The sequence below is a fragment of the Chanos chanos genome, chromosome 8 (assembly GCF_902362185.1).
Source record: "Chanos chanos chromosome 8, fChaCha1.1, whole genome shotgun sequence".
NCBI lineage: Eukaryota > Metazoa > Chordata > Actinopteri > Gonorynchiformes > Chanidae > Chanos > Chanos chanos.
In genome coordinates, this window is record NC_044502.1 from 11655022 (window position 1) to 11678873 (window position 23852).

At 40.1% G+C, this 23852-nt stretch overlaps 1 protein-coding gene across 1 annotated transcript in view; it reads left to right on the top strand.

Moving 5' to 3' along the window:
• LOC115818805 (alpha-1,6-mannosylglycoprotein 6-beta-N-acetylglucosaminyltransferase B-like) overlaps positions 1 to 21700 on the top strand; it is a 75234-nt gene extending 53534 nt beyond the window's left edge. The window contains exons 9-18 of the mRNA XM_030782292.1: positions 4128 to 4259; positions 8457 to 8590; positions 9899 to 10029; positions 10890 to 10895; positions 13957 to 14112; positions 14486 to 14632; positions 14797 to 14913; positions 18151 to 18225; positions 20703 to 20965; positions 21502 to 21700. Coding sequence (XP_030638152.1) covers positions 4128 to 4259; positions 8457 to 8590; positions 9899 to 10029; positions 10890 to 10895; positions 13957 to 14112; positions 14486 to 14632; positions 14797 to 14913; positions 18151 to 18225; positions 20703 to 20965; positions 21502 to 21700 — 1360 coding nt within the window. The remainder of the gene's footprint in view (positions 1 to 4127; positions 4260 to 8456; positions 8591 to 9898; positions 10030 to 10889; positions 10896 to 13956; positions 14113 to 14485; positions 14633 to 14796; positions 14914 to 18150; positions 18226 to 20702; positions 20966 to 21501) is intronic.
• The last annotated feature ends 2152 nt before the right edge of the window (positions 21701 to 23852 follow it).

The window sequence follows — 23852 nt, forward strand, 5'->3', positions numbered from 1 at the left end:
CATTCCATTTCTTGCGCTGCTGGTAGACCACAGACCACATATAGCGTTCTTAGTGAAGTAAGCGAAGAACCGCTCTTTGACTGTGAATGTGACGTCTGATGTGTATAGTTTTTCTTTTGCTTGTCATTTGTTTTCTTGGTGACAGCCTTGTCAGTGCGCATTGCCTAACACTCAGGGTGACACCTTGACCCTCTAATCTTTGCATGTCTTGTGCCTCACTAAAAAATACCATAAATACCAAAAATACCAAAATACCAGAACGTACCAGTATCCCCTTCACACGTGACCCAACATTCCTTCCTTCAATCAGCCATTTAAAGGAGACCGTTTGAGGGCTTTCATTGGTGATTAACGAATTTATTCTAGGCTTATTCTATACAAACAACTATGGCCCCGTTGCTCCGGCATAAAATATGATTTAAAGTCGAAGGACATAATTTAGTTAAAAGCCATTTAATGACACAAAACATTAGGCATCTTTGCAAGAGAGTAGATTGAACACAATGTCTGTAGGCTTTTGGAAATCCAAGAGTAGGCATAGTGGCTCAATTAGGCACCGGCTAATGCAATTTCACATTGGTGGAATTCCTTTAGAGTCGTAATGAGGGAATGTGTTTTAGGGGAGACTCAAACCAGCTAAATTAAACCAGCTTCATATTTTCTCTCTGGTTTACTGTTCTGTCACTCTGTTCTGCTGCTATAGAGCACACAGTGACCCTTTCAGAACAAAAAGCTTGAAAGGAAGAAAAAAAAGAAGGTCTTGAAGGATCCTTTATGGCAACCCTGATTAGATTTATAGAAGTAATTCTAACTCATAAAAGTAATAAAGTCATACTCTGATTTATAGATGCAGTGGTAATCTGTCAGTGCACAAATACAACTCAGAAGCCCTGATGGACGCACACAGAAAGAAATAAGAGCTTTTTTTTTCTCTCTCTCTTGCTGTGTACCAGCAACAGTGAATTCATTATAACAGTCACGATTCCACTAGAGCTCATCATTAGCATTAGCAGTAGCGTAAGCTTGATTTGAAAAGAGCACTTTCCATTAACCATTGACTGCCACAGTGCAAGATTGATTATAATTGGGGGGGGGGGGGGGGGGGGTCTATGATAGTACCCTCATAAAAAACACTACATTTTACTATCGCTAGTGTAAACACATCAACTTAAGCTACATCAGGCAAGAGAAAATTACAAAAGAAGTCCATTAGATGAGGCTTTTGTAAAGAAGAAAGCGAAAAGGGCTCGAGCCCAAAGAGACTGCAAACCTTACAATGGTGGCTATCATCATCATCATCATCATCATCATCATCATCATCATCTGCTGTGGTCGTGAAGCGTCATCTTCACGCTCTCCTAGCACAACAGCACACACACTTTACACTCTCACCCTCCAATTCTTCCCCTCACCAACACCATTACCTAAAAAAGCCCAAGGACTCCATTAACCACTATCCATTAGGCTCTTGCACACCGGGGCCAGTTTGAAGAGAGCTTGTGGGAGAGTGAATTTTGAGATGAAGTGAGTCTTATGAAAGACCTGGAGCACAGGGAGAGCTTGTTGCCTGTTGTAGCTGCCTCAAAGCCGTATGTGAGGGCATAAGATCCTTAAAGCGGCATGGCTTGGATAGATAATGGTATTCGAGGGCTAAGCTCATGAGAGAGAGGTGTAGGGAGGGATTATCCGGTCTTTGAATGACAGAGCTAATTTGTCTGTTTTACCAATCTTCCCTTGGCTCCTCTTCATTTTTAGGTTGTTCATTTCTGGAATATGAAATTACCCATGAATCTTTGTAGGAGCCCAGGTGGCAATAGACAAAAGAATGGGAAACCAAGATCATAAAAAGCACTAGGAAGTAAAATGGATGGTGGTTGGATGAAAAACTAGGAGCTATGAAGGAACAAGCCGTCCGTTGTCATCACTGTCATAATCACTGTCGTCGTTCACGTCCCATTTTAATCTCCGTCAGGGAGTGTTTGTATGGACGTGATGGGTTTGTCAGACTGCATGTCCTTTTATGAGAACTTCATCCTTGAAAGTTGGAGATTCCTGACACTTCACAAAGAAGGGTGCAGGACTCTCTGCTATGTTGCCTAGCTATGACTTATTGAGATTTCTCAGTCCAACCCCCAAACAAACAGTACGCTCCTAAAAGCTTTGCGTGAGAAGCGCTGCGAGCAAAATTGCCTCATAAGTCATGTGGGGGTGGGGGAACCAAATTGTTGAGCAGGCCTGAGTTGCCAAGGCTAGCCTTAAATTTCTCAGTGTAACCAGGACCCATAGCTCAGCTGGAGATGCATCGCTACGGAGCTACGGAGGCGAAATTGACGCTAGTCTTGTCGCGGCAGCAATGCATTACCCGTTGGTCATTTGTCATAAGGGGCTAAGTAAAATGATGGAAACCACTTGGTCATTTGACATCCAATACGTCCTCTTGGACGCAAAGCTAAAGACTTGAGTCTGAAATCGATATAGAGGAAGAAGAGTTAAACATTCTTCATCGTCAGGGTGAGAGAGGACACGTCCTACTGAGTCCCAGGAGCGGAGAACTCATCTAGTTAGAAAGAGTAAAGTAATGATCTGTAAAATCCGATGCAGAAGTTGATAGAGGGAACGAAATGGAGAAACTGGTCACCTTGAGCATTCCGTAAAAAAAAAAAAAAAAAAATCAATGTAGCTTTAGGCTCCTTGTTATTTTAAAACATTAAATTTCTTTTTTTTTTTTTTTTTTTTTCTTATGGACTGGGTCTGCATAGCCTCAGGGAGGCTAGACTCTTTTTTTTTTTTTTGGGAGCTCATATTTCTACAGTAATGACTCAATCTCCTTGGTTGTTTCTTTTTCTTTTTCTTTTTTTTTTTTTTCTTTTTTGGGTGTTGACAACATAGCAGTTTCAGTCAGAGGCTGAATTCAATTCCAGATGTATTAAACAGACCAAAAGAATAATAGCACATAGAAAAAAAATAATAATAATAATCTGACTCAGCAATACAATTTCATTTTTTAAGGTGTGACTTTATGAACATTGAAGCAAAACCATTGTCAAAACATAGTGTTGTATGGTTTTCAGTGGAGGTGCAAGTTACTAATTTCATACAGTGTTAGATTGTGAAGTAATAAGGCTTTCTGGAGGCAATCTCACACTTGGCTTGTTTGGCTCAGTGATGTCGGGTTTTTCTTTAAGGGCTCGGCAAAAAGCAAAAGAAAAAACGAAAAATAAAACAGATCACAACGTTAACACTAAGATCCTGCACTAACAGGAGTGACTAATCGGCCTGTTATTTATGACTGGGTGAATTATCAGACCGAATTAGCCCAGTGCACTGTAATGGGAGGAGACACCTCAGCAGTGTCAGTACGCTGAAGACAAAACACCTAATCTAGCCTTACCCTCCATCTCCTAATGAACTCACACCTCTGTTGCCGTGGCGATGACACTTTCACCCTGTGTCCAGCTATTGATGTTTTTAATTAGAGAGGGAATAGCAGGCCCAGTCTGTGAAGATGTAGCTGCAGATGTTGATGAAGTAGGAGAGGTAAAGGGAAAAATGAGTGAGTATAGGAAAGTACCCCTTTTTCAGTAATGAATTACCTCAACCCCACACTAGTATGGAGGGAGTTAGAGAGAGGGAGGGGCGGGGAGAGAGAAAGAGAGAGAGATTCTGCTGGGAGTTTTGAGAATGAAATTAGTTCAGGGGTTTTTCTTAGAAATTGACTAGATTGTCACTGTTTCTTTCCTCTCCTTCTGTGCCTGGTGTGACAGTCTTAGCAAAAATATCAGTTGCTTTCTCCCTCACTCACTCTAGCCACTGCTGCAGTACACACACACACACACTGTCAGAAATGTCGCATGGCACACAAATGCCCCAATTCCATTGCTAACATAGTACCAGATTTAAATAGTACATTTCCACATGCTAGTTCTCACCACTGTACTTCAAAGAATTAATTACATACTGGCAATAGCCCAACAGTTGTGGTGTAAGTTGTTGTAAATTGGATATGCTAATGGAATATGTTACTGGTGTGTTAAGTCAAGCGGTTGAAGTTAATCTGAATTAGCTCAGATAATAGCATGAATTGACATTAAACTCGTGCATTGAATTTTTTTTTTTTTTTTATGTAGATATCTTGGAGTTCCTCCAGGAAGAGGAAGCTGCCCTTTGACAGGACCCCTGCCTTTTGACCTCATCTATACGGACTACCATGGACTTCAGCAGATGAGACAGCACATGGGGCTCTCTTTAAAAAAACACAAGTCAGTTCAATACGCTTCTGTATAAATGTGTATATGTTTGGAAGCTGAATGCAAGTGTGCATGTCCGTATTTGTATACATTTGCATGGATGCAGCATATGCATGTAGCGTTTGTGCGTCTTTATGCTATCGATATAGATTAAGTAACTCCTGCCAACCCAGCAAACAAAGCATCCTCTGTCTGTCTCTGTTTGTCTGTCTCTGTCTCTATTTCTCTCTTTTGTTCTTTCTCTTGTGTTTCTTTTGTGTAAGTGCCCCCCTCCACCCCACACCACCACAAACAGTTACACACACGCACGCGCACACACACACACACACACACACGCACACACACACACACAAAGTCATCAAGCTCATTATAACTCCTGCACATACATAAAGGTCTCTCTCTCTTCTGACAGGTTTACAGCAGTCACACATAGCAACAGCAGAAAAAGAAGGAGAGACTAAAGTGTTCTTGTTCACAGAAGAGTCAAACAGCACACACTCTATGTAACCACTCCTGTCCAACAGATTATTATTGTTATTCTGCTGTCAACACCACGGTGAAAATAATGCTTATCGATCCAGGAGGCTCAGAGAAAAGAGAGACAGTCACACATACACACACGCGCGCGCATACACACACACACATACACACACACACACACGTTCTCACACCCCAGCCACTCACAGAGTGGCAGACAGCTTGACTCGAATTGACATCAGATAACAGTGATTGCCCACGCCATGTATTTTTAAAATCCAATTATGTCTCCACCAGGAATGGTTCTGAGTGGGCTTTGGCTCCTGTAGAAATCCACTTGCATAGCTGTCTGTAGCCAAAACCTCAAAATGTTTGACAATTCTTAATTGCCTGCTGAGATGAGCAGTTTGAGATCTGGTCATACTTATCTGTTTTCTTTCTTTCTTTCTTTCTTTCCTTCTTTCTTTCTTTCTTTCTCTCTTTTTTTTCTCATCTACACAGGAAGTTACTTAGTTTTCCTTCAAAGCCAACCACATCAATCTAGTTTCTTATTGATTAGTGTGTGGGTTTCATTCCTGGGCCAATAAATTGGGTTGATGAGTCAACTGAAGCTTTTGTAGGAAGGGGTTTAGTGTGGGCCGTTTAATTTTTTTCCTTTTTTTCTAATTTTTTCCCTTTTTTTTTTTTGAGGGGGGGGCAGGGGGGTTCATGTACGTCTTACAATATATGTTTCTAAATATGATTCTGTGTGAATTGCTTTTTAGCTGACATAGGCCATTAAACATGTGTCACAGTGTAACCAGCGTATTGGCGTTGCTGTCAAATTAACAAGCCAATATATGATACACAGTAAATATACTGCACCTTATTGGCTGGTATTGATCCATCATTGCTTACCCAAACTTATAACCTCTGCCTGTTTCATTGTTGAGAGTATATATGACTACAACTCCCATCAATCTTGATGACTCATCTTAGCCTCCATTTTATAGTGTCTGGCTCGGGGTTTTTTTTTGTTGTTGATGTTGTTGTTGTTGTAGACTTTTTTGTCTCTCAAGAAAGCCTTTGTCTGGTTCATCCAGTGGGTCTTAGATCCACCTCCATTCACTTTGCTGCTCTCCGATAGATCCGTCAATAGCAAATTCTGGGTTTATTGCACTTCTTGTATAATTTCTTCAATTGTAGGTCCTCTGTTCCTTTCTCTCTCATAAATAATACTGGAATGTAGGGTAGAGCCAATCTCTTGGCGCTTTAATATCCGTTGTGAGGAAGATGCGGAGGGCTGATAAGATGAAGTTCTAAATGAGACTGGTCTGATAATGGGGCCCGCGGGATCGACTGGTCCATGCGAGATTTACAACACTGATAGAGGCAAGAGCGGGGAATGAGCCGCACGCTACTCACTGAAATAGAAAAAGAAAGATATTAGCATTCCGTACACCTGCATGTCCGCATTCTCTCTCTCCATCTCTCTCTCTCTCTCTCTCTCTCTCTCTCACTCCCTGTCTCTGTCTCTCTCTCACTCACTCACACACGTACACACACGCAAACACATCCCTGACGATCGTCTACCCACAGAGATGGTTATTAGTTATTTAGATGTGGGGGGAAAAAAAGCCATGCATAATGTATACCAGTTCGCAAACACACACACAAACACACACACACACACACACAAACACACACGCACAAACTCACTCGGTGCTAATGTCACAGACCACTACCTGCACGATCATGACATCTTCCATCCTTTGTATTGGTTTATTTTAGAGGAGACGTTTGATGGGTAGCGACCCACACTATCAGGCTCCCTGGGGTTCGTGCTGTAATTTAGCCCAGATTAGGCCTCCCTCTGATCTGAGCTTGTCTGGCAACGACTTTTAAAGCCGATTTCCCCTTCACCCCAAGGGTACATCTTATCTGTTTGTGGAAGATTCTGCCACGTTGAGCCAAGGGGGAAAATTTAAAGTAACATCACTCATTAATGTTTCAAGCTTAACCCTCCTTCACTGTTGCGTGTCTAATCAGATAAGTGAGCCAGGTCTTTATTTATTTATTTGTTTGTTTGTTTATTTATTTTAAGGTGCTTCTTAGATTGCTGGGGAGATTCAAAGACATTGATTTTGAAAGTTGTGTTCAGTTGGTTTTCCATGTTATCAAACAAGGTTAACGTCATACTGAGACCGAGCCACAGGAGAGAGAGACAAAGAGAGAGAGAGAGACGGAGAGAGAGAGAGAGAGAGGGAGACAGGGAGAGAGAGAGAGACGGAGAGAGAGAGAGAGAGAGAGAGAGCGAGCACATGACGGGAAAAAGTAGATTGCTACTTGAGTTCTATCACTGAATTTCAGAAAACATTCATTATCTTTCACAAGGTGCCAAATGTGGTTCTCAAATGGAACATGTTTTTCTGTGTCGTGTCATTTGTTTGATCATCAAATAAATTCATCATTCTTCATTCATTCACTCATCATCATTTTGCTACAATGCTACTGCAGGTCAATAACAATGATATACTGCACTGCCATCAGTTTCTAAGACATATCTAACTCATATCCATGTGAGCTGACATAACTTTTTACTGACTGATGAGAGAAAATTACACCCCATCTGTTAGTCTGAATCAGTGATTGCAGCTGTGTAGCACTTTGTGTGTGTGTGTGTGTGTGTGTGTGTGTGTTTACGTGTGTTTATCTGTGAAATATGTCATCTGTTCTCATCTAAGTGTGCACATTTATGTTTTTCTTCTTTTGTGTGTTTGTGTGTGTGTGTGTGTGTGTGTGTGTGTGTGTGTGTGTGTGTGCGGGTGTGTGTGTGTGGGCGTTTGTGTGAGAGAGAGAGAGAGAGAGAGAGAGAAAGAGAGAGAGAGTGTATGACTGTTTGTGTTCGTTTGTTTTGTGTATATAATCTAGCTTGAGTTGCACAAAACATTTAGCTCTTTCCTATCCTTTTGCGAGTAATTTGTCAAACTTGTACATGGAGTAATGTATTGACTTTCCTCCTTCCATCAGCGCTCATAAAACATCTTAAATCTCACCACAGCAGTGGTGATTTCAGATAGAGGGTAACAGCTATTCCTCCCATTCTGTGAGATCCCAGTTGTCAACTCTTGCTCTATGACTTCTGCGTGTTGATCCTTTGTTTTGATCTCTCTGGCTGAAAGAACTGGTATTAAAATGACTTGAAATACTTGTGTTGACCTTAAAATCTTTGGCTTTATGCAATTCCCATCAGAGCACTGTCAGGTTGAATGAGAGAGACGGAGAGAAAGCTACAATTGTCTGTCACTGAACTGCATACTCCCAACCTGTACTTAGTGCTCTTTATATAGCGAAAGGAAAAAAAAAAAGAAAAAAAGTCTGCCCGCAAATTACACTTTTTTTTTTTTGAGGTGTTATTTAGCAGATCATGCTAGTTTTCAAAGAAGGTGTTTCTGAATTACAAACTTCAGTTTTATTCATCCTCAAAAACTTTTGAGTCTATTAGTCTCCGTAGGTATCTCCAGCTATGTTAAGTCTATTATTCATTTGTGTGTCTTCTCTAACATCTGTATTATTGATCTCTGGAATTCAGTTTTAAAGTGAACATTTTTCACATTCTTTAGCTGATTACAGTTAAACATTTACTTAGCACTTACATTTATATAGAACATGTTTGGCATTTATATGTTAGAAAACCATGTTTAATTCTTTTATTTTATCTGTCTGTTTTTCGTGTCTCTTTGTTTATCCCAGGTGTCATATTAGAGTGATTGACACGTTTGGTACAGAGCCAGCGTATAACCATGAGGAGTATGCCACTCTCCATGGCTATCGGACCAACTGGGGCTACTGGAACCTAAATTCCCGCCAGTACATGACCATGTTCCGTAAGGAAACCTCATTCACATAATCACACAAGATTTGGTGAAGTGATTGGACTTTTTAATCCCAAGAGCCAAAGCTTGAAACATTGTTCCGTTAGAATGGGCCCTATAACTGCCATTAAAATTGATATTTTTTTGATAATATATGAATTTGGAAACACAGTGTAAGATGAGATCCTTAGTGTGTAGTAACATGCTGAGTGAAGTGGACCATACTATTTTATCAATAGTAAAAAAAAAAAGAAAAATGTAGATGTTATAAATTCCATTTTATTTCCCCTCTTCTGTGTGATTGTTTCAGGTAAGTATGGTATACTAAAGTAGTTACTTATTTTTACCATTAAACTGCTGAACAACTGTTTGCCTAAATCAGCTGTCAGCAGATGAAAGTTCAGGTTTCAGCATTAACAGCGACTACAACAGTTCCGGTAAAGTTTGATTGTGTAGGACTTTAATTACTGACTTAATTAAATATGCTGTTAATATTACCATTTTTCATCTATTAAATCTGCTTATGCAAACCTTAATGAAGCCAACTATTTCCTCATGTCCTAATCACATTATAAAGTAATATTGCACAAAGCTGTCATTCCTAATAACCATGATTAATTGCAAGGGGCATTATATATAATTGCTCAAACAATTACATTGTATTAGTTTATACAGAGATAGAATGAGAGGAGAGACAGTGAATTATTGAAGTGTTTAGATGAGTTATCTTAGCTGTTTTCATGCTATGGAGGTTATCTTGACACATCAGTCGTCAAGTTCCCAGTAACCTTATTCGACCTCTCACATCACTCTGAGGCAGCACCTGACTACAGACACACTTTCCTCCTTCTTTCTTCAGTCAGCTCCAATCACCAGTCTTAGCTATGATAACAAAATGTCCTGAGAGTGTCCTGCTACTTATTAGATTTAGCCCCGTGATTGCTTATAACTGACCATAAAAGCGGTCATTTTTACATGTAATTTTCTGTTCTGCATGAAACAAGATGCAAATTGAATTTCACATTATGAAGCCTCTTATGTCTATCCTCTGTATCTTTCAGTTTAATCAGTGATACCAGAGAAATGCCATTGTGTTGAGTCAATGGCTAATGTACAAAATAAAAGCAGTACATTAATAATCTTTGTTAGATAATGGACCAGCATTTTGCTCAGGCATTTTGTTGTTGTTGTTGTTGTTGTTGTTGTTGTTGTTGTTGTTTTTGTACAAAACTGAAAAAACAGTCTGTAACTTCTCCATCAGAAACAGTTGTTCACATGGTGTATTATCGAAGAAGAACTCTGTGGTCTGTCTTGTTTTAGCTCACACACCAGATAACTCCTTCATGGGCTTTGTGTCTGAGGAGCTGAACGACACAGAGAAACGCAATATTCAGCAAAACAAGGTGAAGAACATGGCGGTGGTGTACGGTAAAGAGGCCAGCATGTGGAAGGTGAGAATTAAGAGTTCATTTGAGAGCAACTGAAGCTTGGGAGAAATTCTGTCACTTTTGGAGAATCCTTAAAGACACAAGCTTTGTAGCTGCGAATGAACTGTTTTTCTGTGCCATGTTATTAAAATCAGATTGTCACTGATTGGCTTGTTGAGAAGGCGGATTATTTTTCCTCCTGGTCTTTCCAACAATCCTGTCCATCAGAAATGGCTTGCTCGCTAAGCAGTTCAGTCTATCAACTATTTTTAAAATCTGATGCAGGTTAGACAGAAAATGACTTAAAGGAAGATTTAAAATGTCAGTCATAAAGGATAAAGCACAGCGGTTCACAGAAGATTCTTCACACCAAAATAGATCAAATTCCATGCAAGAACCACCAGGGAAACCAGACTAATCCGTGATATAAATGAATCCGTGGTTTCTGCCTTGATGCTGGGTCAATTTAAGCATCAGAGTGGTGCAGCGTTCTGTTGCATTTTTGACAAGAAGGACTATTTATTGTTATAAAAATAAAGTTTGAGTTCCTCTGTCTGCCTGGGTTTAAAATTCCCAGCTCGCTAAACACTTTGCAACTGTTTTTAAAGTTTAAATGAAAGAAGACGAGGCATCTGGAGTCTGTTTAATCCTTCCATTTTTAAACACACTCAAGATACACAAACTGGTCTTTAAAAAGATGATGATTAACTGTTAACAAGTATTGATGGTAGCTGTTGTCTAATGTCTTGTTTTCTCTTCTCTTCTCTTCTCTTCTCTTCTCTTCTCTTCTCTTCTCTTCTCTTCTCTTCTCTTCTCTTCTCTTCTCTTCTCTTCTCTTCTCTTCTCTTCTTCCTGGATCCATCACCATCTTGCCGCAACCAAAGCTTCAGGTATGACTCTTACTGGTCCATTATTATTGCCTAGAACCAAGAGCACAACTCCTGTCAGAGTTCAACTGTCACAGTAATGTCATTATTCCAATACTTGAGACCACAACATGAATAGACATGATTAGAGGTAGCACAATCAATTCAAGTACAATGTCTGTTGATTCTAATCACTTGGCTTCGTTATTACCATAGGTCAAGTAGGTTGGGAGCTCAGGGCTACAGCAGCACTGACTTTATAAATTTATAAAATCTCAATTCCTTGTCTGAAAACTTGTGCAGTTGATGTGCTGGGCACAACAGTTATCCAGATTTTGAAGAGCAATCTTTAATAACCGATTACTGTTATTTACGTCACGTTCGGTTTCTCAGATGTTTGTTTGTGAAGTTTACGTTGGATCAATAGACAGGATGTCCCGTGAGTAATGGTGCTCTTAGAGAAAATGGGTCAAAGGGCAGATTTGCTGGCTTTTAGGAGGTGGATAAATTGATTTCCTTGTTGTTGACCTCAGTCCTGTAATTGAAGCACTCACCACTCACTGTTGTATTGAGAATGATGATGAAAGTGTGTTTTACCCAAACAAAGACAGCCAACCTCAGCACTGCAAAACCTATATGAATAGAACTTCTAGCAACTTCTGTCTAGCCAAAAGAAACAAGCTCTTAGAACAGATTTCTCTTAATGGATGTAAAAACATTTCAATCATTGTTTCTACCTTGGCTTTGATCCATTCTTTTATTCCTTTCTCTTTATCTTTTTTCCATCGTTGCTATCTTTCTCTTTCCTTTCTTTCTTTTTTCATTCTCTATAGTTCTTGATACCTTTCTTTTCCTGTCCTTTGCTCTCTCTATTTCTCACTCTTTTTCTTTCCCTCTCTCTCTCTCTCTCTCACACACACACACACACACACACACACACTCACTTTTCTTTCTCTCTACCTCTGTTGTTTTCTCTCTCTCTCTCTCTCTCTCTCTCTCTCTCCTGATCATTTCCACTCTTTCTCCCCTCTCTATCTTTCATTCATTCTTGATCCCTCTATCTTCACTCATTTTCTTTATCCATATGGCTGGCCACTGGCCCTTTGTAATTGGGGGTTTGCTGGAGCCCCAGTGGATGCTGGGATAATGGAAGCTGGATTGGTTTATAATGGAGCCTCCTGAGATGGGGTCAGACTACCCAGCAGGATAGTCTGTTTGGCACTGTCTGCAGTACTTAATCGCATGTTACTTGCTGATTCAAGCCTTGTTGATTTCACCGTTTCCCTCCGAGCAGTTTACCAAACAGGTGTGCATGGATGAGTCTGTTGCGAGTCTTGTGTTAGAAGAGGTTGGAGGAATATTGTGTTTGACACATCTGCACTCATTATACCGCTCAAAGGATTTTTTCTTTTTTCTTTTTTTTTTTTTTTTATAAACTTTTCTCTCAGAGAACAGATGTTAATATTTCGTAGACTGCTTAAGGAATATGCAGTATTTAACAAAATACAAAATTCATGAGTTTCTTACAGAACTTTAATTAAATTGATCTCGCTACGGATAATTAGCCAGTCCCTGTTTCTTCCAGATTTTTGCAATTTGTATTTTGGCAAATTGCCTTGCAATTTATATTTCTCTCCACATCCATAAGTCAGTTATTGTACTAACCCCCTAAAATTAAACAGGAAGCTATGGTCTGTTGCATGTGCAGAAGCTCCAGAATATTCTAAGACCGTGGGAGCCTTTGCATGCTGATGTATTCCAGTGACTTGAGGTCAGGTCAACATCTCTCCAGCTTTTACCACCCAAGGTGAAGCTTATGCCTAGCCCTCTGGACTCTCCAAAGCAACATTTCTCTGGCTTTAATTCTCTCTGTCTTCCACACTTAGTGTAGGAGATAATCTCCTAATTGGTTCAGAGAATCCACACAGAGGAAACGATCGATCCCTCAGACTCCAATTACAGCCAGAGGCCACACAATGGAGTGAGAATAAGCCTCTTAACATCGTCGCTAAAGTCAATAGCAAGACCTCGTTCACGCATGGACGATTTTTTTTTTCTTTCAAATAACTTGATCGTACCCCATAAGACCTGAAGCCCCCTACAGCCCTTGACAAACATGAACTCATGGAGAAATGAATACGTAGACATAGACGGATCATCGTGACTGATGCTTCCTTCGCCGTGTAGTTCCCATATATAACTGTGTAGTTTTATTATGACCCCCCTCAAGACCCCAACTTCTGAACAAAAACAACAAGGAATCGAGCAATCACCAGTCGTACCAATGTAATTTTAGCGAACGTATTTGATTTGGGCCTTTTCGAACCTGATCTGAGGAGCACTGTTCCTCAAGCTTTTGTAGATATTTGATGGAGTGTTCCTGACGTGTAAATGTCTCGGATATATTTGAGGTTTAGTTCTTTTGCTGCACTGATAGCTCTAAATCCTGTTCAGAGTACATGGCGTGAAAAGATTTGTGCTCAGCGCGGTGGCGTTTTCGCCTCTTTATCCTCTCCTGACGAAATCCTTATGCAGCGCGTGTCCTCCTGCCAGAGGGGAAAACTTTTAATCCCCTGGGTCAGGGCTTTAGCCAAAGCCTCCACAGATGTTTCTGGAAAACGATGTTTAATTGGAGCCATTAAAATGCAGGGGTAAAAGTGGTGTCGGGGGAAAGAACTAGAGAACCGAGTGCTATCTTTTGCCAGTAGATTCCGGGTTAATCTTGTTTGTGCCTTTGAGGACACTGTACTATACTGCCCGTCTGTTCTTTCCACCTCATTATCGGGTTGCATTGCTTTGAAATGTCGGAGGAATGTGCCAGAAGGTCACCGAGGCACAGATTTCCTACTCAAATTGAGCCGCTTTGCTTCAGAGAAAAAAGTTTTTTTTTTGTCTCTCCTGATATTGAATCTATGGGTCATAACACTGACTATAACAGGGACAGCTGATGATCCGTTCAGAACAACTGTACTATCTGAACCAACAGCCATCTCATTCATGGGTCAGCAGTGATATTCAAAACTCTTGACATTTCAGCTTGAGTAAACTGTTATCTCATTTCTAATAACGGTAAAAATCCCCACAGGGCAAAGAGAGATTCTTACAGATCCTGCACCGCTACATGGAGGTTCACGGCACAGTGTACTACGAAACACAACGTCCCCCTGAGGTCCCCGCTTTTGTCAAAAACCATGGCTTGCTGCCACAGCAGGAGCTACAGCAACTTCTGAGGAAGGCCAAGGTGAAAAGCCAGGTTTTTCATAGAGATGCAGCGAATTATGATGGCATCGCTCCTTTGGCTTTTAAGAACAGATCTTGTCAAGCTATGTCTGTTATTCTGATTATTTGTTTATTTGTTTGTGTTTATATTAAAAGTGTAGAAAAATGAATTAGGTCATGCATCTCTCACACACAGATTTTACCTGTTATCTATCATGACACCCATAAAACTGACACAGGTCATATTTTTATTACATATTATTACTAATACATTTTTGAGGTTTACTTGTGGTTTTGCCAATAATCTGCTTGAAAAGAAAAGTTTATTGAATGTTTACTTGTTTATCGATGATCACTTTGTTTGTTTGTTTGTTTTCTCATCTATGTCTTCCCAGCTCTTTATTGGATTTGGCTTTCCTTATGAAGGACCAGCCCCTTTAGAGGCCATAGCCAATGGATGCATCTATCTGCAGCCCAAGTTCCACCCTCCTCATAGCTCACTCAATCACGAATTCTTCAGAGGGAAACCTACATCCAGAGAGGTGCCTTACCTGGATTTTTCAAATCTGATTTATTGTATATCAATCAACACGTCATTGAAACACCCTAAAAATCTTTATTAGCTAATAGCGCTCATTAGTTTGACTGTTAGATTAAATGCTAACTGAGATTCTGTTTGTTTTGATTTTCTTAACCACTGCTGTAGGTGTCCTCCCAACACCCTTATGCTGAGCAGTATATTGGGCGGCCCCATGTTATGACTGTGGATTTTAACAACTCTGAAGAGTTTGAGACAGCTGTTCGAGAGATAATGAGGACAAAGGTAAAGTCAGCTACTGTTCACGACTGTTTTTTTAATAGCTTGCAGGTGTCCGTGTCTTTGCTCAGTCGTGGTTTCAGAAAAAGGATTGTTTGGTATCAAAGCCATTAATGAAACCTCTTTTTAGTCCTGCGGTTTGCACGTAAAAGAGATCCGAACACTCATTTCTCTGAAAAATAGACATTAAAAGTAATTGTTAGGAACTGAGGGAGCAGACCCTGGTCGTCCAGAAAAGCCTCTGATTGGTTCCCCAGATCAGCTACATCCCATTTGCGGTGGGGGGGGGGGGGGGGGTGGAAGACATTAATTATCCATGCTGTGTTCAATCTGCTCGTCTCTCAGCAGGTATCCTGGATCAATTTATGCTTTGGTCTTGTGCTAGAGACACGCTACATGCCAGGTGCAGAAAATAGACATTGATTTGAGTGCTCTTTGAGCCAGGGGGAAGTAAAGTCGGCAGATTCGGCAGTGTAGTTTGGAAATTGAAACATTAGCATCTTGGGGGGGAGTGAAATAGCTGCTTGAATGGGTCGGTCACTGTGATGATTGTACTTTCCCATCTATGTTGATATTCAGCCACAGAGACACGGGTTGTTCATAGCCCTGTAGTTCATCATATGTGCTATGAGTAGGGTATGCTATGCTGTAGTGTTGTGGTTTATCTGAATTGAATTGAATTGAATTGAATTGAATTGAATTGAATTGAATTGAATTGAAACTGAACTGAACTGAACTGAACTGAACGGAATTGAACCAAACTGAATTGAATTGAATTACCATGGAGATCTGGAGCACAGTCAGATGGATATATTGTTCATAATTAGAGAGAGAGAGCGGAAGAGAGAGAGAGAGCGAGAGAGAGGGAGAGAGAGAGAACAAAATTTCCTGTCCTGTGAAGCTTGCCGTTCTTGTAGTGTCTTACATGTCACAGCTCAGTGCCTCAGTGGTTAGAGCATGTCTCCTGTGTCAGTCTTCAGAGATGACTGATGTGCCTCTTCATATATCTGTGCTGCCAAAAACTCACACACACATACTCTTTCACACACATAGATGCACACATACAAACTCACTCTCTCTCTCTCTCTCTCTCTCTCTCTCTCTCTCTGTCTCTCCACGCACTCATGCACACATCACACTTATCAAGCTGTAGAAACAGACCAATGTATTGCTGTCACTGGTCCACACACACACACACACACACACACACACACTCACTCACACACACACACACATACATGTACGCCCTTTCCCTCTGGTCTGTCCTGGGGGCTGCTCTTGCTCACTCATGCAGAGAAAAGCAATCTCAACTCTCTGACACCTCGTCTTGTTCCTCTCTCACACACTGAAGACCTGCTGCAGCACAGTAGCTTCAAAAATCTCACCTGTTTCCTCATCCAGCCCAGTATAAGCCATCATCTCCCCTTGTAGCCCAGTATAGGCCACCACCATCCCCTATAGACCAGTATAGATCACCATCGTCCCTTATAGGCCAGTATAGACCACCCAGTATAGACCACCGTCTCCCTTTATAGCCCAGTATAGGCCGCCATTGTCTCTTATAGACCAGTATAGACCACCCACTATATAGGCCACCATCTCCCCTTATAGCCCAGTATAGACCACCACCATATTTATACTGCCCGGTAACAATAATGACTCATCACCCATCACAAAGTGAACAGGAGAAATGCAAAAACATATATAGTATATACCTATTTTGAGGTGGAATATTGAAACCAATATATGTATACAGTAAGAGGCTGCCCCCTGTGTACTTTTTGACAGTGTCATTTAATAGATAATAAGATTTTGGCAGAAAGCTTTATACAAGCAGTAAATACAACACATCATTAAATATTCTAAAATATTTTCACCTGAAAAAAAGGTAGGACAGTCAAGAAAACACACTGAATCATTTGTTTAACGAGGCATACCGGTCTATCAAATCATCAATCAAACTATCCATTGCTCTCCTAACACCACAAGGTCAATTTGTTAAGACATATAAATAACGTATTTAAAAAGTTCAGTCATCAGTCATCAATCAGATATAAACACTAATATACAGAGAGGAGAAGCTTATGAAAACTGCAGACACGCTTTTCTAAGTTGAGTTGTTGCTGCCCTTTGTGGTGAGCGAGTACATCCCTAGCTCTTAATGAGCCTGTGCTTACAGATCACCAACTCCCATAGACTTCACTAGTGCCATTCATTTGACTTCATCCATCAGTTTGATCAATACGGTATAAGGACTGCGAGTATCCAAGTCAATCCCTTATTTGTCATACAAACATACAACATAATTACTTGATTATTACCAGGCCTGGCTAGAGAAAAGAACATAACAAGGCAAGACATGACAAACAATAACTTTGATTTTTGTGTAAGAAAAGATCGTTGTATAGAACCTGCATGTCATATGGGTACTTACTCTACACTTACAGTGGGTCACACGGTAATTGTCTGGTATCTGTATTCGTAGGTATACCCATTCGATAAAAAGCTACAAAATACTTATTTGTAATAACAAAGCCATAATACTTGGCATTGTTTTTTTTTTTTGTTTGTTTTTTTTTTTCGCAGTGACTCTGTTTTCAATATATAAATGGGTTTTTGTGAAATTCGGCGTGTTGCCAATGTCAAGAGAAGAATTATTCATGTCCTGTGCATTGTTGAAAGTAATGTTAACAACAACAACAAAAAAGACACTATTGTCTTATTTGCTTTGATAGAGGGTCCTGATAATCTGTTAATATTCCAGAACTCCATCGAGTGTTCATTTTCACCCCATTCACTGTGAGATTCTTTGGCATTTTGAGACATTTACAGAGAGAATCACTTGTTTACAAAAAGACTGCATAAATCCAATCTAATCAAGGTTGTGTTTTGTTCCAGAATTAATTTAGGTGTGAGATAATTTATCGCCTTAAACAAAGGAAATGAGATTTGATTTATTGAGTCAGCAGTCCCTCACTGTCTCAAAGAAAAGGCAATTAAACCTGACGAGCATCACAATTACCATATTTGTCTGTTTTTGACTAATGGCCAGAAATGTTTTTTGATTACGGCTATGCATAAATAATGAGGATAGGAAATGAAAAGCTGTTCTAAAAAATGACTGAAAAACTGTGTCTGTTTTTTTTGTGTTTATGTGTGTTTTTGCTTGTGTGTGTCTGTGCGTGTGTGTGTGTGTGTGTGTGTGTGTGTGCGTGTGTGTATGTGTGTATATATGCTTCATAGGTTGAGCCTTTCTTGCCTTATGAATATACTTGTGAAGGAATGTTAGAGAGAGTTCATGCCTACATACAGCATCAGGTGGGTCTTCACAACAACACACACACACAGACACACACACACACACACACGCACACGCACACGCACAAACACATACCTACACATGTACATACATCCATACATCCACCCACACACAAGCGCAAGATGATTTTTGACCTCTCCTCTCCTACCAGTTCCCTGTAATTAACTGTAATATGCCCACACACACTGCTGTAAACTCCATGCCTTGAATTCTTTATGAAACACCCACACCTGATTTGCTTTTAAAATCACATCAAAATGTAACTGATTTGAGTCTCATCGCCTATTATTATTATTATCTAAATATCAACACTATGCAGAAAATGAAAGAAAAAAAGGAGAAAAAAAGAAAGGAAGGTGGTTAGCATGAAAAGGGAGTTGATATCAGGAGAAGAAAGCCAGAGAGATTAGAGTAGTGAGATGGATAGAGAGAGTGCCGGTGCCTTGGATTGGTCTGTCAGAGTGATTGAATGATGGTACCCTCAGCGTTGTTTGTGGGGCAGCTCAGCGTCTGATGGGCTGCATTGATCTTAGGGCAGATAGGTGACAGAGTTCATCTGAGGAGCTGCCTGTAGCACAAAGGATCAGAGTCATTGTAACTGAACTCAGAACAGTAGATAAGCATCCAAAATCACTTCTCTTTCATTTAACTGATAAGCGGTTTTGACTGTGCGGACTCGACGATGCGGTGTATTAACTAAATACATTGTAGATAAAGCTATTTCAAGACTTAACCTGGGCTATTCGGGATGTTAGCAAGTGAACAAGAAAGGAGAGATGAATGTTTGATGTAGATACTTAGAAAAGCTTTAATACTGTCATGAGTTTATTTCTGTCAGAAATCAGTTAGATCCAGTGTTGTATAATGTACCCTGCAGCCAAACTTGAGTAAAAGTAAAGATGCCCCTCTGAAAAATTTCTCAAGTAAAAGTTAAAATAACCCGTGAGAAGTTTTAAAGTATCTGATGTTACATGTTCAAAAGTACAAGTTAATTATATACAGAAAAAGCAGTATGACATTTCCTTGTTGTTTTATGTTTTATATATGGTCAAAAAACAGAACTGACAAACTGTTAACAAAAAATCTGAAAGATTGAAACACTGTATTTTTGCATTCTGTGTTTTCTTTTCAGCTGATTTCTCATTTGCTTAAGTAATTAAGTCGTCTGGGGAGATGTATCGAAGTAAAAGTAGACATTTGATTTTAAGAATGCAGTGAAGTCAAAGTCATAATAAACAGAAACATTAATACGCCAGTAAAGTAGAAATATTCCTAAAAAATACTTGAGTATGTAATAAAGTAACAAAGTATTTCTACACACCAATGGTCAGATCGTTACATAACCTCTTGTGAACCAAATCCGTTATACCTTTACGAAAAAGTCGTGCATATACGATAACCAATTCCGTTCCAGTGGTGTGCTCCACACAAATCCCATTTGTTGGACCTTTGCGGCTATTACTAGTGGATAAAATATTTGAGAGACAAAAATTTCAGCAAGTGAGAGTGAGATGTATTACAAGTGTGAAGGAAGAGATCTGAGTGTAAGCAGTGTGTAACTGTAAATGTGCCATTATTAAAAGGTGGAAAAAAACGAACAATTAAGCACTACATGCCTGCACAGCCCTGCAGATTTGAAATCACACTCTTGCGCTCTCTCACTGTTCACTTAATGTAGAAAGTGTGTTAGCGTGTTAAACATGCATACATGATATTAACTATGCATTCTCTAATATTGAACGTAGGCCGTACTGCAGATGTGTGACTGCGAAGAGGGACGTTTTCTTTCTCTCTTTCTTTTTTTTTTTTTAAAGTCTTCACCGCACTGAATTATTGACTTGAAATGTTTTTGCATGATCTGAAAGATCGATTCTTTCATCCCATGCACAGGCTTTCAGGCTAAAATATGACTGATTTATTTAATACATATGGCAATCATGTTATATGATTAATCACTCCTTATGCATTCTGCAGCTCTTTTTCTCATCTCTCTGACCTTTTCAGATCTTTTCCCTCCAAGTTAATAAAGAATGTGTTATTAGTTTTCAAATATTAAATGTTGACTGAACTTTTCTCTGTTTTATTTTACATTTATTATGACATTGCTTGATATTAACTAACTGAACGTTAAATGATTAGTTTCAACAAGAAATTTAACATGAGTAAATCAGACAGGCAAGACAGGAGGCATTTCTTGAGAATTATATTTATGAGTCCATGCTAAATTTGGACTTTATTTCATGTTAGGACAGGCTGAGATGGAGCTGAGTTTTGAAGATGTCGAGGGGAGAAGTTTAAAAGCAGTTGAAGAACCAAAGAAAAGTTAGTAACGACAGGTTGAAGAGGGAGTAGAAAGTCGATGAGAGGTTGAGGAGAAGTTCCCGAGAGTTTGAGGAACGATCATGACAAGTTGAAATCTGCGCTTCTGAGAGCAGCTTCTAACCTGTTCCTGTCTGCGACTCCAATTTCTTCACAGGATTTCTGTACCCCTGAGGCTCCGTTTCCGCCTACAAACGCCTCAGTGACGTGGCAGGGAAGCCCCTTTGCCCTGCTGCCCAACTCCACACTGCTGGGATGGGCACCAAACATAAGTGCACCTCCTTCCTGGCCACCACTCAGTGCTCTGAGGCTCCTGGTGTCAGCAGAGGGTCAGTCGTGTGTGGAAGCATGTCAGCGCTCGGGACTAGTGTGCGAGCCTGCCTTCTTTCGCTTTGTCAACAACAAAGATGTCCTAAGCAGGTGAGTCTGACTTCTCTTTGACTCATTGGCCTTTTAACCTGCTGGGGGAAAAAAACAATTCAGATTCTTGTTAGCACACACTGTTTTTATCCACACAGGGTTTCTAGCCATGTTCAACTCAAAGAGAGTTATGTATGAAGCTTTACATGACATAACTTGAAAGGAGCGCTGGTCTCACAGCTTATTTGAAGGGCGTGTCGAGAGACTTTTAATGACAGTTTCAAAATCTACAAGGATGTCAGCATTCCATATACCTGTTTTGTTCTATCTCTAGGTTTTCTTCTCCTCCTCCTCCCTTTGTTGTTTTGATTGAAACAAAGTCTGTTTCTTTCTTGCTCACCGATCCTCTTTACCCTGTTGTTCAATCCAGCTGCCTCTCACTCTCGATGTCCCTTTTTCTTCCCCAACATAAATATATAGACAGTGAGAGAGATAGAAAAAGAAATAGTGAGAATGTCTTCTCTGTCTTGGCTTTTCTGTCTTTCTTTCTGTACCCTTTCTTTCCACTTACTGTCTCTCTTTCCCTCCTCCTCCAGGCTGGAGGTACAGTGTGAGGTTTTCGAAGTTGAGATGAACCATATGTTCCCAGCGTTCTCCGTATCTCAGCGTGAGTGCAGCCTACAGAAGGAACCTCTCCTCTTCAGCTGCGCCGGTTTCAGCACCAAGTACCGACGAGTTTGCCCCTGCAGGGACTTCCGGAAAGGCCAGGTGGCACTGTGCAGGAACTGCTTATGATGTCTGCTCCGTAAGACGATCATTCTGACCAACAGGCCTACTCTCAAAGCCCAAAGCACCCTGTTACCTTAAGTATCAAAGACTCAGAAGGACACTAGAATGAGCGACCTGTCTAGTTTGTTGCCGTATCTAGTGAAGGAACCAGAGAGGGACTGTCCATGGCGTCCCTGAAGAAAGATTACATTTGTGCTCTGGGCAACATCAGTAAGGAGGGAGGTTTTATTTTTCCACCATGAAGCGAAATCAAACAAGATGCAGCTAATCCATACTGCTGGCCCCGAGCCCCTTTAGATCTTTATTTAACCAAGCGAGATGAAGTTGACTATGTCCTCACAGCAGTGCCAAACTGGTAAACTGGATTATCCTTGAAAGAGCTGCTGCTATTAGCTATTAGTACTATAATGGGATTTTAATATTCTCAGTGGAGCAAGTGCACTGTTTTGAGAGTGTCTGCCTAACATCTGTCCTTTGCTAAACATCTGGACACACTCAAGGCAATAACACCATCCCAATGTTGAAGTTCTAAGCACTTATTTAGAAAGATTTTCTCCATGGCAATCAATAGTGTGGATTTTATTTGCAGCTTTATAGTAGCATGTGGCAGAATGGTCTCAGAAACACAGAAGTCTACCATACAGAAAAGGGTGTGAAACTATAGTTTATAAGTTCGGTGGTCGAGAAGTAGCCAACGCTCAGAGGCTAACCACCGCATGGCAACTGATTCACGGTATGACAGCTGCCCCCCCCCAACTCACATGATGCAAAGGACTGTAAGCGTTCTTCAAAAGTGAAATGAAAGACTTGAATATAATAGACTTATCCTAACTAGAGGCAATGCGCAGTCAAACTCTGCACCAAATGGACAAAAAGATAAAAGATTATTTTTCAGTAAAGCAAAAGTTTGAGCACTGTTTGAATGCAAACTGTGAATTTTTATGAGTCTGGGTTTGTGATGTATCTCCAAATAAAACTAGAGAAACAAACAAACCAAAGTACTGTTGTGTAAGTTTTAACTGAAAATCAGCCAGACTAATTATATATATAATTATATATAAATATACACACACACACACATACATATATACATATATACATACATATACATATAGATAGATAGATAGATAGATAGATAGATAGATAGATAGATAGATAGATAGAGTCTTTTAAAAGAAATATTTATCACTCCCTGCAGTGCTTTTCGATCATTTAAATTCTCAGGGCTTTGCATCTTAAAGGATACAATTCTGGATCTCTCGTTTCTGCAGAAGATCAAAGCAGGTCTGAAACTGTCGATTAGGAAGAGAAAATCAGATAACCCATCAGAGGAAATTGCCTCCAATGATTTTCCCAGAGTTTTGTTTGGGAAATAGGTAAGTGGACGTAGCTGCAGTATCATAAACTACCTTTCTCGTTTCTCCATCGCAGAATTTTGGCTTTACTCAGTATAACATTTTAAATTAAGGTGTAAAATTGATTAATGATGTTAAGAAAAACTGCCCATACTGCAGATCTAGGATCAGCTGAAAATATCTAGATCAGCAGGTACAGCTACTGCTGAAATACCAGAGAGAATATTCCTGAGGTACGAACAAAAGAGATTTATAATGATCATTACTTATTCATAAGCAGAAAGACTTCTCTAGCAAGATGACTTTCAAAGTTTAATGAGAGGCTCTTTTCTCTTGATAAACCTTGTTTTTCAACAATACTACCAAAATGCCAATTTTGCAAAACTGTCAGAGTCAAGGACATAGCCAAAAGGGGGTGGGCACATCTTGACCAATTTCCCCCGCCCACCTCGCCTCGTGTTTCATTTCTGCAGTGTCACATCCAAAAGAAACACAGTTTTCTGCCTCTCGGGAGATTAAAGATTTTGTTTGGTTCAAAAGACAGGTAATAACTTGGGCTCGATGGGTGGGCACCTGCCACATGTGCCTTAAAGAGGCCACAGTCAGCAAAGCATATTGTTACTGCACACGAAATGCAGAAATACCACTTTTTTTTACCCAAAAAGTACCATTAACTGCGAGGTTAGACATTAGGCGAATGTAGAGAAATACATCAAGCACTTGATACTGACTTTATTTAATGAATAGCTTAATGAACAGTTCTGGTCTGTTGCACTTCCCCAATCACTGAAGTTGATTAATTC